Below are 17759 nucleotides of genomic sequence, written 5' to 3'. Positions count from 1 at the left end.
GTTATGCTGATAATCAAAAAGGATATCGATGTTATGATAAAACAAATGATAAACTCTATGTTTCTAGAAATGTTACCTTTCTAGAAAATGACAGTGAATTTGATTTTGAAGTTCCTAAAAAAGAATCTGAGTATGCTTTCTTATTTGATTTGTTACCCAATAAAGGTATTAGTAATGATATTGAAACCTTCGAGTCTATTAATGACTCAAGTAGTGAACCATCTCAAGATCTTCTTCAATACTCTAGACGAAATACTGGGGAGCATCCATGTGCCCTTGACAAATATAATCAATTAACAAATACTGAAGAAACTAGTGTTAGAAGGTCAGAACGAACACATAGGCCTCCAAGTAGGTTTATCTCATATGAATGCTTCTTACCAAACTACAGGGCATGTCTTCTAGCCATTCATTCCTATCATGAACCAACCAACTATAACGAGGCCAAAAATATAAACGAATGGGTTGAAGCCATGAAAATTGAATTAGATGCATTACACAAGGCTCACACTTGGGCAATTCAACCTCTTCCTATCGGAAAGAAGACAATAGAGTGTAGATGGGTGTTTAAAATTAAAACAAAAAGTGACTGATCTCTTGAGAGATATAAAGCAAGACTTGTTGCAAAAGGATATTCTCAAGAATATGATATAGATTATGAAGAAACCTTTGCCCCAGTAGCTCGTATGACTACAGTTAGAACTCTAGTTGCTATAGCATCCATTCGAAAATGGCCGATATATCAGTTAGATGTTAAAAATGCATTTTTGAACGAAAACTTAAATAAAGAAGTATATATGGATCCTCCCCCTGGTCTGTCTATTGAAAAAGGCATGGTCCTTCGTCTTCAAAAAGCCCTATACGGGCTTAAACAAGCCCCTAAAGCATGGTATGATCGGTTCAGTGGTACGATATTAAAACTTGGATTTTAATCTTGTTACACTGACACTGCTCTTTTTGTGAGATCTACAAGTACCTCATTGATCATTCTTCTTTTGTATGTTGATGATATGATCATCACAGGGAATGATCAAAAGAAAAATGAAGATATTAAAATTTTGCTTAAAAAATCTTTTAATATGACTGATCTTGGTTTTTTGAGATTTTTTTTAGGAATTGAAGTAGCCTACTCACCAAGAGGATATATTTTATCTCAAATCAAGTTTGCAGCTGATATTGTTGAGCGTTCAGGAATCACGGACACAAAATATGTTGATACTCCTGAAGTAATAAATGCGAAAATGCGAGCTGAAGATGGAGTATTATTAGATGATCCAACCCCTTATCGACAACTTATTGGATCGTTGATGTACCTGTCCATTACAAGGCCAGATATTGCGCATGCCGTACATTCTGCAAGTCAATTTCAACATGCGCCCACAACCGTCCACATGAGTGCAGTATTAAGAATAGTTCGATATATCAAGAAAACTATATCTAAAGGACTATTCTTATCCTCTTTTTCATCTTTAAGTCTTATTTCTTACACTGATTCTGACTGGGGAGGAGATCCCAATAACCGTCACTCAACTACTGGCTTTTGTATATTTTTAGGTGATTCTCTCATTTCTTGGCGATGCAAAAAACAACAGAAAGTGTCTTTATCCTCTACGGAAGCTGAGTACAGGGCAATGGCTACCACAACCACTGAAGTTGTGTGGATGAGAGCACTACTTTCCAATATGGGTGTTGATGTCTCAGAACCTTCAAAGCTATGCTGTGATAATAAAAGTGTCATCTATATAGCCAGCAATCACACATTTCACGAGCGAACAAAACACATTGAGATGGATTGTCACTATGTTCGCGAAGAATATTTGAAGGGAACCATTACATTGCCATATGTCCAGTCCGAATTTCAGATTGCAGACTTCTTCACCAAAGTTCTTCCACTACCTCAATTTTTGTTTCTTCTTAGCAAACTTTCGGTGATTTTCCCATAAGTTTGAGGAGGAGTGTTAAAAATAAAATTGTATCAAAATACCCAATAAGGGTATTTTTGTCTTTTATCATATAGTACAGTCCACTAGGGACTGAAATGTAATTTAACATTATAAATAAATAAATAAACTGTCATACAGTCAACAGTCATATTTATGACTGTTGTGCACAACAGACAACAGTCATAGATATGACTGTTGGGCAGCAGTCCAACTAGACGTTGGACTGCCACCCAACAGTCATAATAGTGACTGTTGGAAGGCAGTCCAAAGAGCTGGACTGCCTCCCATGTGTTGGAGTGAGGCTCTATAAATAGAGCCTCACTCCCTTGTTATTCCTCAATGCTTTAGAAGCATTTGAGGGTTTTCTCTAGAGTTTTTTCCCATCTTATAGGCTTGTATGCCTCTTGTGTTGTTTGGTATTTTTATCTCTTTTGAGATTGTATTTGGTCCATTAGTGACCAACTTTAAGTGAGTTTATTAAAGCCCTTTATTGGCATTGTGTTTGTTTCCCTATTGTTCTATTGTACCTTGTTTCATTACAATCCAAAGATTAAAAAAGCACACAGATCTAACCACACTCGTTTATAAGAATATAAAGCAGAAACAATTAGAATTTTGTACCAAAACTGCTAGAGAACTTAAAAGGAGCGGAACAGCTAGAGTACAAATGCTACAGTAGCTTAGGTACTATAGCACCAAAACCCAGTTTATAAGCAAAGTGGCAGCAATGAAGTTGTACCAGTTCACATACTTGAGGATGGCAAATCAGAAAAATAGACTTTCGAATTGTCATTAAGTTAAATATCTGATGTAAGGTACAAAGTTACAAACGAATAGAACCACCAGTTATCCACTAGAATGAGTTCGAGAAGAATGAAATAAAGAACAATGAATCACCAAACGATGCACCTGGATCATGTTTAAGTCCTCGGAACTATCTCATGCCAAGTACATCAAGATCATCTGACTAAATCCAGAGCACATAGAAGATGACGGTCAGGTGAGTTCTGATGCAGAACACCCCAATAACAGATAAGAAGAAGCCAACTTTTTATGGAGGAGAAAGCACTCACAAAGTCATCAAAGTACTTTGCAATGCACCAGGGAAAAAATAGTTCAAATACAAACATACAATAAAAAGGAACAACACAAAGTACAACAACAACAACTACGCCTTCATCCCAAAACAATTGGGGTCAGCGATATGAACCAAAAAAGAAATTCATTTTGGGTCTTCCACATGAATCCTTTTCCTCCAATCATTTCTATCCAACGCCATGTCCTCGGTGAGGTTCAAAGCATTCATATACTTTCCTATCATCTCCATCCAAGTCTTCCTAGGCCTACCCCGACCTCTTTTAACTAATATATTTTCCCATTTCTCCAACCTTCTAACTGGAGCATCATTAGGCCTTCGCCGAATATGTCCAAACCACCGTAAACGATTCTCTCGCATCTTATTTTCAATGGGTGCAACACCTACCTTCTTACGTATCTCTTCGTTCCGAATCTTATCTTTTATTGTATTTCCACACATCCATCTAAGCATCCGCATCTCAACTACACTCATTTTTTGAATATGATGTCTCTTGGCAGCCCAACATTCCGTACCATAAAGTAAAGCGGGTCTAATAGTCGTCCTATAAAACTTTCCCTTCAACCGCAATGGCATTCTACGATCGCACAGCACTCCAGTAGCACTTTTCCATTTCATCCACCCAACCTTTATCCTATGATTTACATCTCCATCAATTTCTCCATACTTTTGAATGATGGATCCCAAATATTTGAAATAATCATTCACCGGTATATCTTGCTCACCAAGCTTCACTACACTCCCATCACTACTTCGTTGCTTACTAAACCGACATTCCATATATTCAGTCTTACTCTTACTCAACTTAAAACCTCTAGCTTCCAATGTCTGTCTCCATAATTCTAACTTAGCATTAACCCCAGCTCTAGACTCATCAATCAAAACAATATCATCAGCAAACAACATACACCACGGTACATTTTCTTGAATTGATCTCGTAAGCTCATCCATCACTATCGCAAATAGGAAAGGGCTTAAAGCAGATCCTTGATGTAACCCAACCGTTATCGGAAAATTGGTTGTCACCCCTCCACAAGTGCGGACATTGGTTACTACTCCTTCATACATATCTTTAATTATACTAATGTACTTGAGAGAAACATCTTTCTTCATCATTGTCCACCAGAGAACGTCCCTAGGTATTCTATCGTATGCCTTTTCTAAATCAATAAAAACCATATGCAAATCTTTGTTCCTCTCTCTATATCTTTCAATAAGTTGTCTAAGAAGATGTATAGCTTCCATAGTTGATCTTCCAGGCATAAAACCAAATTGATTCTCCGATATCATGACAATCTTCCTCAACCTAGACTCAATCACCCTCTCCCAAAGTTTCATAGTATGACTCATGAGTTTTATACCACGATAGTTTGTGCAATCTTGTATATCACCCTTATTCTTATATAAAGGCACCAAAGTACTCTTCCTCCACTCATTAGGCATCTTATTTGTTCGCCAAATCAAGTTAAAAAGATTTGTCAACCATTCTAAACATTTCTCTCCCAAGCATTTCCAAGCCTCGATAGGTATACCATCTGGGCCAACTGCCCTTCTTGATTTCATTTTCTTCAAAGCCTCTGCAATTTCTTTCTTTTGAATCTTGCGCATGAAGTCACGATTTATCTCATGAAAAGGAATGGAGAAGTCTCCAAGATCTTGAGCATGACTATCATTAAATAGCTTATCAAAATAATCTTTCCATCTCTCCTTAATCTCCTCATCTTTGACTAAAACCCTTTGCGTTTCATCTTTGATACATCTAACCATACCCAAATCCTTCGATTTCATATCTCTCATCTTTGCAAGCCTATAAATATCCTTCTCGCCTTCTTTGGTATCCAACTTGTCATAAACCTCCTTATATACCTTAGCCCTCGCGTTTCGAACAACTTTTTTAGCTTCCTTCTTTGCTATCATATACTTCTCCAAATTCTCATTATCACGACTCTTACTTAGATTTCTATAACACTCTCTTTTAACCTTAATAGCTAATTTGACATCCTCGTTCCACCATGATGTATCCTTACCTAGTGGTGCACCGCCTTTAGACTCACCCAATACCTCCTTAGCTACTTTTCTCATACCACCCGCTATCTTATTCCACATTGATTCTGAATCCTCCTCGAGACACCAATCAACTTCCTTAACTACCTGCTCTACAAACATTCCTTGTTTAGCTCCTTTCAGTGCCCACCACTTAATTCTAGGATCTATCCTATGTCTATCCCTTTTGCGGCATTGTCTAATTCTAAGATCTAAAAAGGAACAACACAAAGTAGTGAAATAAAAATTCCTTCCACTATTGAACAAAAAAAAATATATAGACATAATGGCTGGAAACAAAAGTGAAAAGGTCAGCTCTAGGGGAGGGACCTCTATTCAATAAACCTAAAAGGGAAGGTAGCATATTGAAGGATACGTGGTAGAAAAGCAATCCTTGACACGAACTCAAGTGACATGGTTCTCTATATGGCAGATTCTCCTTATTATTCCATACTCTAGAAAGCATACATGTATAGAAGAACAAAAAGAACTTACCACTAGGTTCGATTTGGCTTCCCGTTGTCTTTTCCCTTCCTTGCTCATGTTGGATGCATGAGCACTTTTATCACCTTGAGCTAAATCTTCAAAGAAACGGTTCAATGCAGATTTCTGCTTCTGCAAGTCCAGTGCTTCCTCAGCTAATGCAATAATCATTTTCTCATTGTCTCCTTTTTTAAGAAGAAAGAGTCGAGCCTCATAAGCCTTCCATAAATAAAAAGAAGCTGAAGTGAGAAATAAAAATGAAAATACTTGCTGCATGTTGCATATGAAATTAACAAACATAAAATTTCAAAAGACTGACCCTGAACAGCTCATCCACTTCACAGTGAACACACAAAGGACCACTTCCATTAGGTTGACAGTTTAAGCAATATCTTACGCGTTCCACATCCACAACCCTAGGGTTGTCCATTGTCAGATCAATCTCCATGAGACGACCAATCAATTCATTTCTAGAATTTTTCAATGAATCCAACCCTGTCTGAATGAGATATTTTAAGCCACTTAAAGTTCGAAACCTGTAGGATTGCACCAAATACAAAAAATAATAGGTTAATCATAGAGACAAAAGCAAGATATTCAGATGCAAACTACAGCATATGTTGAGATGCATTCCACAAAGTTATTAATTAGCCCAAGACTAAAACTGCAGTATGAAGCAAGGTCTCCAAAGAAGAAATTCAAGGCATTCTCTCAGCCATTTGAGGCTAATGCATAAGCCAGAACACAGTGTAAGGTGTAACCCTTCAAAAAAAAAAGAAAAGAAATCCATCCAAGGACTGTACCAAGTGCAGTCCCATAATTCAGGATGCTAGGGAGCAGTGTACTGGAGGCAGCCTTAACCTGGTTTTTGCATAAATTGACTATTGTCTATGCTTGAACCCACATTCCCTCAGTGACAGCCAAAACACTTTACCATTGCACCAATCAATAGCTCTCTATATTAAAAGTTGCACATATAGCTACTTAGTTATTTGACACTAAACCAAATTTTAATCCCGCCAAGGAAGTAGGATGTCTTATAGTCCCTTGGATTCAGATGACCAAACCAGTTGACTTGGGGCATTTGGGTATTCAACAACTAAGACTGATGAACCAAATTTTATATGAAAATGGTGGTCAATGTCTAATAGGAATGGGTGGTGGACAAAACATATAATAAAGAAATATAAACTTTCAGGCTTGCCTTGGCAAATTTAAGCTTAATATTGATGGGAGAAGAGGTCCAGAGCAGGGGCAGAGCCACATTGGGGACAGGGTGGGCATGTGCCCACCCTGGCCGAAAACATTTTCTAGTAGGGGTTCGGGTGACCCACCCAACAGAGTGGGTAGTGTCGTGCCCACCCTGGCCCAAAAATTTTCCCGATAAGGCTTCGGGAGACCCACCTAACAATGTGGGCAGTGCCCTGTGTAAGGTCGGTGTAATGGAATGGTGGTCTTCAACAAATGCACAAATAACTCACAAACAAGTGTCTATTGGAGACACTACAAGTATGACCCTTGAAAGGGTATAAAAGGAAGAACACTTGAAAAATAAATAATACTTTATTCATGAACAAAATGCTTAAGAAGCATAGTTATTTACATTGAAGGGGTTCACCCCTATATATACAAAAAAGTGGAAGAGAGAGGAGAACTCATTTTGAGCTCTCCAAAAGAGACGTTGGATTCCAACGTCATAGCGGTTGGACTATAGTCCAACAACATTTATTATAGCTGTTGGACTACAGTCCAACAGCTATTTGCACAGTCAAGTTCCAACAGGAACTTGATAGGATCAAATATCTAGTTTCTATTGAACTAGATGCTAAAAAAAATAAAGAAAAATAGAAAAAGAAAATAATAAAAGAAAATATAATAATATTAAATAATATATATATATTACAGTTTACATTTTAACACTCCCCCTCAAACTTACGGTACAAGCGAAAGTTTGTCTAAGAGGAAGTGAAATCTAAGAGCAGCGAGAGGCTTGGTGAAGAAGTCTGCTAATTGATATTCTGATGTAACATATGGCAGATCAATGGTTCCATGTAAGTATTCCTCTCTGACATAGTGACAGTCCATCTCAATGTGTTTAGTGCGCTGATGGAATGTCCGGTTGCTTGCAATGTAGATCGCACTTTTGTTGTCAGCACATCTTTGAAGCTTGCGTTGCTTTAGCTCCCATATCCGCTAGCAATCGTCTGAGCCAAACAACCTCCATAGTGGTGGTTGTCATGGCACTGTATTCAGCTTCGGTGGAGGAAAGAAAGACTTTCTGCTGCTTCTTGCACCTCCACGAAATTAAGGTTTCACCTAAGAACACACAAAAACCAGTAGTTGAGTGTCTATTATTGGGATCACCTCCCCAGTCAGCATCAGTATATGCAATTAAATTTAATAAAGATGAAGCAGACAAGAAGAGTCCTCGTGAAAGAGAGGATTTTAAGTATCTAATAATACGCAAAACTGCTCCCATATGCACGGAGGTGGGAGCATGCTGAAACTGACTGGTTGTATGAACTGCATGAGCTATATCTGACCTAGTAATGGAAAGATAAGAAAGAGCTCCAACAAGCTGTCTATAAGGAGTAGGATCATCAAGAAGTTCTTCATCATCAATTTTCATTTTAACATTGACAACTTCTAAGGTGTCTACTTTCTTATCATCTGTAATTCCAGACCTGGAAACGATATCAAGAGCAAATTTAGATTGAGATATCAAATACCCCCGAAGGGAATAAGCAACTTCAATGCCTAAAAAATATCTTAATAAACCTAAGTCAGTCATTTCAAAGTGAGTTTTAAGAAGAGATTTGATATTTGCAACTCCCTGTTTGTCGCCTCCGGTGATGATCATATCATCCACATAGAGAAGAAGAATAATTATGCCTGCATCAGATTTCTTAACAAACAAAGCAGTGTCACTTAAATAAGGTTGAAAACCAATATCAAGCATAACATGACTAAATCGGTCATACCAGGCTTTTGGAGCCTGTTTAAGACCATAAAGAGCTTTTTCTAGACAAAGAGCTTTACCCTTAGGGATACTAATACCAGGTGGGGCTTCCATGTATACTTCTTCAACGAGATTCCCATTCAGGAAAGCATTTTTGACATCTAATTGAAAGATAGGCCATGTTCTAATGGAGGCCAAGGCTATTAAAGTTCTAACAGTGGTCATACGGGTCACAGGAGCAAATGTTTCTTTATAATCGATGTCATACTCTTGGGTATATCCTTTTGCTACTAAACGGGCCTTATATCTTTTCAGGGTCCCATCACTTTTGGTTTTGACTTTGTATACCCACCTGCAACCTATAGGTTTCTTACCCGGAGGGATATCTTGTATCGTCCAAGTATTGGCCTTTTCTAGTGCATCCAATTCTATTTTCATGGCTTCTATCCATTCTATATGATTTTTTGCTTGAGAATAGGACGATGGTTCAACATATGATTGTATTAATGTAATGGTGACCTTATACGTAGGTGAAAAAGATTCATAAGACACAAATTTTTATGGAGGTTTAGAGATTCTAGATGTTCTTCTAGGTGAGACTTCAGAGTATTTTTGTAATGCACAGAAGATTTTGCTCTCTACATCTTGAATATTGTAGACTAACATCCCTATGGATTTTCTCTTCATTATCATCATTTTCAACAACAATAGGACTTTGATCATTGTCAAGGTCACATCCAACATCACATTCATTGGATTTTGAAGTTGGATCAATTAAAAACGAGTATTCAGTGACATCCTTGGATTTTTCAAATTCAAAGAAGCTTTCTTTTTCCAAAAAAAATACATTTCTTGACACATATAATGTCATTTTGAAAATCGAAACACCTGTAGCCTTTTTTATTATCAGCATATCCTAAAAAGGCACATGGGATTGCACGATGAGAGAGTTTGTCATTTCTGTTGGTGAAAACAAAACATTTGCATCCAAAGACTCTTAATCTAGAATAATCTGAAGTTAAATTAATAAGCTTTTCTATTGGAGTTGTATTCTTTAATGAGGAAGATGGCATCCTATTAATGAGGTAGGTGGCAGTTAGGACCGCTTCAGCCCAAAAACTTTTTGGAACTTGATTTGCAATTAGCAATGTCCTAGTAGTTTTCATAATGTGCCGATGTTTGCGTTCGGCTAGGCCATTCTGTTGTGGAGTGTGTGGACATGATCTTTGATGTGTAATACCATGTAAATTGAGATAGTCTTTGAATTCGTTGGACATAAATTCTCCCCCTGAATCAGTGCGAAAAACAGAAATATCATTTTGAAACTTATTTTTAACCATTTTATGGAATATTTGAAAGTTAGCAAAGACATCAGATTTATGTTTAAGAAAATAAATCCAAGTATGTCTAGAAAAGTCATCAACAAAAATGACATAATATGTATAACCACCTTTGGAAATAACTAGTGCGGGGCCCCAAACATCCGAATGTATTAACTCAAGTGGTCGTGAGGAAACAAAAGTTCTACTAAGAAATGGTAACCTTTTCATTTTGCCAAGAATGCAGTCTTTACAAGAAAAATTTTCAGAATTACAAAATTTTTCCAAACTTGGAAAATATTAAATTTTAGATATACGAGGATTGCCAAGCCTTTTGTGCCATAAATCCAATTCTAATTTCTGAATATTATAACAAAATGCATTCTTGGTTAATTCCAAAAAGTCCATGTAATAAAGTCCTTCTCTATGGCCTTCCACAATCAGCTTCCCTGACTGGCGATCCTGTACCCAACAACCATGAGAAGAGAAGGAGATATTACATCCATAATCAGATATTTGCGAGACAGATAAGAGATTCAAATTAAGTTTAGGGATATATCTAACTTCTGGGATAAAAAATCTTTTGGATTTTTGAAGATTTTCAAAACATCCTATTCCTTTTACTTCAAGAGATGTGCCATCGGCTGTAAAAACCTTTGACACACTTGAGTTATTTTTAAGACATTCGGATAGACTATTAACATTTGGGGTCATATGAAAAGAAGCACCAGAATCTAAAAGCCAAGGAAAGTTACCTGGGACGGAGAAAGATGCAACTGCCGCTCCAGTTAAGGCTTCGGTTGAGGAGGATACCCCTTTGAGAAGAGGTTGAAGGATTTCCATCAGTTGAGCAATAGACACAGGTGCATCTTGATCTTTTGACTTAGATTCAACAGATGCAACTATTTTTTCTTCTCTTCTTTTTAACTTTGGACATTGAGGCCTATAGTGCCCTGGTTCATGACAATGATGACAAATAACTTTTCTTTTATCAAAGTCGTCGTTTTGCCTTCCAAAATAAGGCGGCTTGTAAGTACGAGTATGAGTCCCCGGTCTAGATACAGCTAAAACGGAGTCATCATCAACTTTTGGAGTACTTTTTCTAAGTCTATTTTCCTCCATAGTGAGCTCTTCTATAGTATCAACAATAGAAGGAATGTTTCCACGATGTAAAAGGGTCGATTTGGTGGATTCAAACTTCGGCCTTAGACCATTCACAAATTGATAGAAATGTTCCATATCGAGTTGCTTTTGGCGAAGCTCGATGTCTTCAGCACAATGCCATTTGGGCTCAAGAAGAGCCAACTCTTCCCAAAGTTCGGACAACTCATTATAATATTCTCGAATAGTTTTATCTTTTTGAGTCATTGTCCGAACTTTATCTTGTAAATTGCATACATGTGCAATATCTTTAAGGGAATAGATGTTTTTGAGGTATTCCCAAGCCTTATCGGCATGCTCAAACTTAGCTAGACTAGAGCATTTTTTAATGTCTATGCTATTTATAAGCCATGACATAATTTTTGCATGCCCTATCCTCCATTCTTTCCATTTCTTTTCATAAGTGGCTAACGCCTTACTCTTCTCTTCTTCCGTTAGAGGAACCTCTTTATCACCCTCTTTCTTGGTAAGAGATAGTTTAGGTTCCAAATTAGAACCATCCACTATACCCCATAAACCTTTTCCCCAAATGTGGTGTTTCGTAATCGAAGCCCACATTACATAGTTAGTATCATTTAGCTTCATAGGAATGATGGTAATCTTATCATTGTCATCCATCTTTTACAAGGGTAAGAGAGGAATAACTAGGAGGAGAGAGAGAGAAAAATAAAAAGAAAAGAAAAAGAGTAGACAAAGGAATAAGAGAGGATACAAAACCAAATTTTTTTGTAGCACAAGTTCGCCTTTCTTCAAACAAATCTTCTTGAGCCAAGAACAAGGTGATGAAACACCTTTTGTAAATGTGGCACAAAAATCGAGGCGGAAGCACTTCAAGATCTAAGGATTTCGTAGCTCTGATACCATGTACAAGCATGACCCTTGAAAGGGTATAAAAGGAAGAACACTTGAAAAATAAATAATACTTTATTCATGAACAAAATGCTTAAGAAGCATAGTTATTTACATTGAAGGGGTTCACCCCTATATATACAAAAAAGTGGAAGAGAGAGGAGAGCTCATTTTGAGCTCTCCAAAAGAGACGATGGATTCCAACGTCTCTTAATATAGTTGTTGGACTACAGTCCAACAGCATTTATTATTATAGTTGTTGGACTATAGTCCAACAGCATTTATTATAGCTGTTGGACTACAGTTCAACAGCTATTTGCACAGTCAAGTTCCAAATATCTAGTTTCTATTGAACTAGATGCTAAAAATGAAAATAAAAAAAATAGAAAAAGAAAATAATAAAAGAAAATATAATAATATTAAATAATATGTATATATATATATATATTATAGTTTACATTTTAACAGTCGGATCATGGTGGGCACACCCCAACCCAAACCTTTTTTATGGGAGTCCCACTCCACCCCTTGACCCCGACCTCTCTCTCTCTCTCTCTCTCTCTCTCTCTCTCTCAACTTTGTCGGATTGTGTCCGGCTGTCCGACGACCTCTCTAGCGCATGCCCTTGGCCCTGGTGGCTGGATCTTCTTGTTTCCATTTTTCTTTTGAAATGCCAAATAGGGTTTTGTTTGTTTTTTAATTTCAATTAGCATAATGTATTTAGGGGTTTAGGTTTTTTATTTAGTTTTTTTAGCATAAAATTTTAATTAGGGTTTTAGGGTTTTGTTTGTTTGTTTTTTACTTTCAATTAGATAATGTATTTAGGGGTTTAGGTTATATATTTATTTTTATTTTTTTGAAGTAGCATGGAATTTTCATTAGGGCGTCAGGGTTGTGTTTTTTTTTTCAATAAGCATTAGGCATGAATATAAATGATTGATGATGGTCATTGTATTAGGGGTTTTAATGTTTTTCTAATTAGCATAAATCTATGATTTTTTTAGGAGGTTATTGATTTGGATTTTTCCAAATGACATGAATATGTAATTAAGGTTTTAGGGTTTTTTGTGCCATTTTATTTTCAATTATCATTTAGCATGATTCAATTAATGAATGCTTGATTTTGATTATCAACCCCTAAATTTGATTTTTGTTAGGATTGAAGCTTTTTATTTTGTTTTTTCAAATGGCATAAATATTTAATCGGGTTTTTTTTTTGTCAATTTGCATATCTATGACTGATGTTTGCTAGGATTTAGGGTTTTGATTTGGTTTTTTATAATGACATAAATGTTTAGTTTATGGTTTTAGGGGTTTTTTATATGTTTTTTAATTACCATTAATCATCAATCCATGAATATTATGTGATTTGATTTTTGTTAGAATACTAGGCATTTTTTATCAGTTAACATAAATGCATAATTTATGATGTTTGTAGAAACTAAGGTTTTGATTTGGTTTTATTAGAATAACATAAATGTTTAGTTATGATTTTAGGTTTTTCTTGTGTTTTTTTTTTAATTACCATTTGACATGAATTCATGAATTCATGAATATGATTTTATTTTGGTTAGAATATTAGGGTTTTTCTATCAATTAGCACAAATGCATAATTTATGATGTTCGTAGTAATTAGGGCATTGATTTTGGTTTTTTTAGAATGGCATAAATGTTTAGTTATGGTTTTAGGGTTTGTAACTGTCTTTGTTTTTGTTTTTTTTCTAATTACCATTAGGCATGAATCCATGAATATTGTGTGATTTGATTTTGATTAGAATATTAAGGTTTTTTTATCAATTAGCATAAATGCATAACTTATGATGTTTGTAGGAATTAGGTTTTGATTTGGTTTTTTAGAATGACATAAATGTTTAGTTGTGGTTTTTTGGATTTTTTTTTTTTTGTTACTGACATTAATGGTATTTCATAGCTTGGTCATCCTATGCCCGATTTTAAGTTATTATACACTAATTAAATATAATGATCTCCATAAATTTAAGTTTGCAATTAAAACTAAAAGTGCATCTAATACATCAAAAGAAATTATATATATATATATATATTGGGTATTAAAGGACAGAATTCTAACACAATAGACCAGCACAACAACATTCTTGCAAAAACATTTTGACTCCACTAGAGATATCATTTCTAGGCAACTGAAACAAACAAAAGGAATTAGAGATCAAGTGTATCTTAGAAAATTGTAATAGCACTGACAGCATACAGGAAAGTTACAGTTTTTACACAAATTAGTAAGACAAGCTTCACCAAAAGAGTGGACATGTTGGAAAGTTTTCCATCCTTGCTCTGAAAAAAACCAAAAGCAAGCATAAAAAGTGATGTACTATTTGGTGCTTAGAAGTCTTTTAGAGCTCTATTCTCTTTGGAATCACTATTTACCCTCATAGAAAGTGCTTCACTACAAAAGTATCCGGCTTGCATCCTAAACATGCTTTAAGCATGGGAACATTAGAAATAAAGATGACTTTTATAAGTCATCATTGACTTTGCACCATTAACTCATTTGTTTCTCTTCCACTTGTTTACTACAGAAGATCAATATATGTAATTACGTGATCCACTTGATAAAGTTTTCCCGCATCAATGCTCTTGAAAATACCAAATAGCCAATAGCCAACCAACCGTGGTGATTGGCTAGTGCATCATAAACTAAGGACAGATGTCCAATATCATCACATGTGAAACGAAATTATATTTATATACCAACACTTCAAAATTCCCATGAAATTTATGCACTATGGCTCTAGAAAGTAAGAATAATAAAGTAAACCAAGCTATGTCACATGGACACTCAAAAGGACACTTAATACACTTAATACGCCATTTTTGTGCAGTTTACCATCACAAATAATATGATGGGGACACAACACATGTACGTATTGAAATATCCCCATGACAAAGTTACAAACCATGTGAAAGGACACGGAAAGAGATGCCAAAGCTTGCAGAAATCTAGGAGTTTATTTCAAAAGATCAAAGGCATCCAATTATTTATTTATTTAATTTACTTGAATATCCATAATTTTGAATTGTAGAAATATGCTCTTTATCGTAGTACAGGATGCTCCTAGAGGTACCAAGATCCAGCAAAAAATGATGAAGGTGACACTAATAAGAGGCACTGTGGCCAACACCACCAAATTCAAAATCAAATCACATCAACAATGTAAACTTCTTATCAAAATCCATTCTGATAATCCACTATGGTTAAAAAAAGGAAAGAACACTAAAATAAAACCAACTGAAAGAGAGATAAAAGGGATAGGAAACCTTGAAGAAATTTTTGATGATTTGGAACCATTTATGGCTCCAGGGACCCCTTCAGTGATCTTCTTTATCAGCTCTTTATCATACCCATTCTGCTCAACAAGATCAAGGGCTTGTATCCACCAAGTTGAGTGTTCATATTCACATTCATTTCGTAACTTGCAAACCTTGAATAAAATGAAAAGATTGTCAAAATGAAAAGCTTTGGAGGACAAGAAAGTTTCAGGAATGTTATAACTGAAACAAAGACAGGAAAAAGAACTAAATAAAAGTCTCCAAAGAAATAACAAAAGATGTGACAGTTTCATGCAAAAAGATCACATGTACCAATGCAACACGATAAAAGGTGATTTCTGAAATGATTATTCAATGAAACTAAAGTTTTAGCAATAATACCCAAAACCAGAGCTGAAATTGGCTGCATACAAAGGGGACCACATATCTCTTTCCCCTGGATTGCATTACAAAGGGAGGAAACCTTGGATGTCTCCCCCCTTCAACCAGTGATCCATAAAATTTTGCCAAATATTCGTCTCTGGATACAGAAGATCATATTGATACTTTGATGCACCAGAAGGCCACAGAGAGGCTGCATATGCCAGACACAAGGGTATGCACGCATGATTAGAGCTTTATCCATAAGGCCCTCTTATATTTGAGGCGTGGTAATTTCAGTTGCAAGAAAGATAGGGAGCATGAATATTGGCACATCACACTGGTAAGAAAAGGAATGAATTGATCATGACCTAAGACCGCATTTTCTGAATCTTTTCATATACTAAATTAGATTTGGATACCTGTGTGTCTGCTGGAAACATGACGGAGGCAACAGAATACCGCAAAAAATTATCCCCCAACAAAAAGAAAATGTCTGAACTTGGATGTTTTGGCAATGTATTTCCTTGTATTGCAGTGCTCAAAAGTGCCATCAGGCATAAACAAAGTTCCATATTGACACTAACTTCAAGGCAAAGACCTAAAAGTCAAAACTATGTTGAGAATTTTTCACTGACCTAGGCAGAGGGCTTATCCTCTTCCTGTTGAGGAGAATGATGTGCACTGAGATGGTACTTCAAGGTTTGGACATAAAACAACACAAAAAGCAACAACATCAGTATTGGGATTTGAATGGATAGTTATTGGTACTTTAAAATTAGCAGCCTATACTGTGGTTTTCCAATTATCCAAGAGCATAAAAGCCCTTTCAAATTTTGTAGTTAAAAACCTAAAAGAAAACCAAAAGAAGATAGGCAAATGCATTTATGGGACAACTCTTCAGAAAATTGGTCTTCAGATGTTGGATGGGTTATTTAAGTACCTGCAGCAGAAAGCAGAGAGAGAGAGAGGGTCTACTACGTCCCTCAATCTCTCATTCAAGATTGTATATGTTACATTAGGGTAGCATTTCTGAACAAAACTACCCTTGGGGAAAGCAAGAAAATACAAAAAAGAATGCAAGTGCCGAAAGACAAAACTGCTCATATAAAAATAAAAAATTGCATGACCCTTTAACAACAACACTCAAAATAGATATGTGACCAGCAATTCAGTAATCTTTCAAGTAAAGACAGGAACAACGAGAAGCTCTGAATTTCGGACATGATAAACAACAAAGAAAGAAGCGAATGGAGGATATTATTTGATTTACCGTAAAAATAAAATTCTAATAATAGGCAGGAAAATCAGATGAAGATACAGGTAATGCTTCTTGAAAAGGGCAGAGTTTGAAACTGGTAAAAGATTGTGATAATTACCTGCTCATATGAATTTCTAAACTCCTGCTGAGCCAGTGATAGCTTTGAAACAAATATAGCTAAATATTTATGCTTAATATGTTCACACTCCGCAAGCAAATTATCAATTCTGAGGGATTGAGATGAAAATCCGCATCTTGGTTCATGTTTGGTAGACTTTTCATTGTCTTCATTAATTGTTAAACCACCTGATGTAGAAGTCGGTACTTCATCTAAACCTGATTTCATCTCAGAATGACTGGAACCAGTGGTGCAATCATCTGATAGTTTTTGTCTCTTTGCAGAATAAGGGCCATATGCACTGCTTCCAGGTAATTCTGTAGCTGTTTCAAAGATTCTTGAGGATTTCCCCCCTGATTCCAGACACTCTTGTGGGCAATTTGGGGTAATTTTCACTATTTCTGCCAAGTTATGGAGAATGTGAAGATTCAACAAAGGGTCCAAGCGGAAATCATCAGAACCTTCCTCTGATATAATCAATGCCTCATTATACAGTGAAATTCCACGTTGATAATCCTTCTCTAGAACAGCTATGCCTGCCAGCCCATTGAGTGCCACTACTAACCTCCTCAAAGCTTCTTCCCCTTCAGTCTTAGTTTTCCCAACAAGAACCTATAAGCAAAGTTATAAAAATGAGGCTTAATAAATTTAAGTCAAGAGAATAAATTCCTTCGATAAAGAAGCATCACCTCTAATATGTCCTCCATTGTCATAGGAGTCTGTTGCAAGGAACGCAAACCAGAACTCCCAACTTGAGGATGACAACAAGCTTGTCGAAGCCTTAAGAGTGAACCTAGTAGATTCGCAACCTCCGCATGAGAAAGAAAGAGCTCACATGGAGCATCAGAACCTGAAACACCA

The 17759-nt window shown here is 36.1% G+C and overlaps 1 protein-coding gene across 2 annotated transcripts in view; it reads right to left on the bottom strand.

Annotated features, from left to right (window-relative positions):
• Positions 1–17759, bottom strand: part of LOC149844023 (RING-finger, DEAD-like helicase, PHD and SNF2 domain-containing protein) — a 155414-nt gene that overhangs the window by 74057 nt on the left and 63598 nt on the right. For both annotated transcript variants that reach the window (XR_016430949.1, XM_090000260.1), the window contains exons 8-12: positions 17588–17748; positions 16899–17510; positions 15148–15311; positions 5885–6101; positions 5578–5784 (exon numbers count right to left, since the gene is read on the bottom strand). Coding sequence is in view for 1 of the 2 variants with exons in the window: in XM_090000260.1 (XP_089856386.1) it covers positions 5578–5784; positions 5885–6101; positions 15148–15311; positions 16899–17510; positions 17588–17748 (1361 nt within the window). In the remaining variant the exon portion in view is untranslated. The remainder of the gene's footprint in view (positions 1–5577; positions 5785–5884; positions 6102–15147; positions 15312–16898; positions 17511–17587; positions 17749–17759) is intronic.

Source organism: Nuphar pumila, chromosome 3, assembly GCF_984573655.1.
Source record: "Nuphar pumila chromosome 3, dmNupPumi1.hap1.1, whole genome shotgun sequence".
Taxonomy (NCBI): Eukaryota; Viridiplantae; Streptophyta; class Magnoliopsida; order Nymphaeales; family Nymphaeaceae; genus Nuphar; species Nuphar pumila.
The sequence above is the reverse complement of the archived record's forward strand: the minus strand, read 5'-3'. Positions and strand labels throughout refer to the sequence as shown.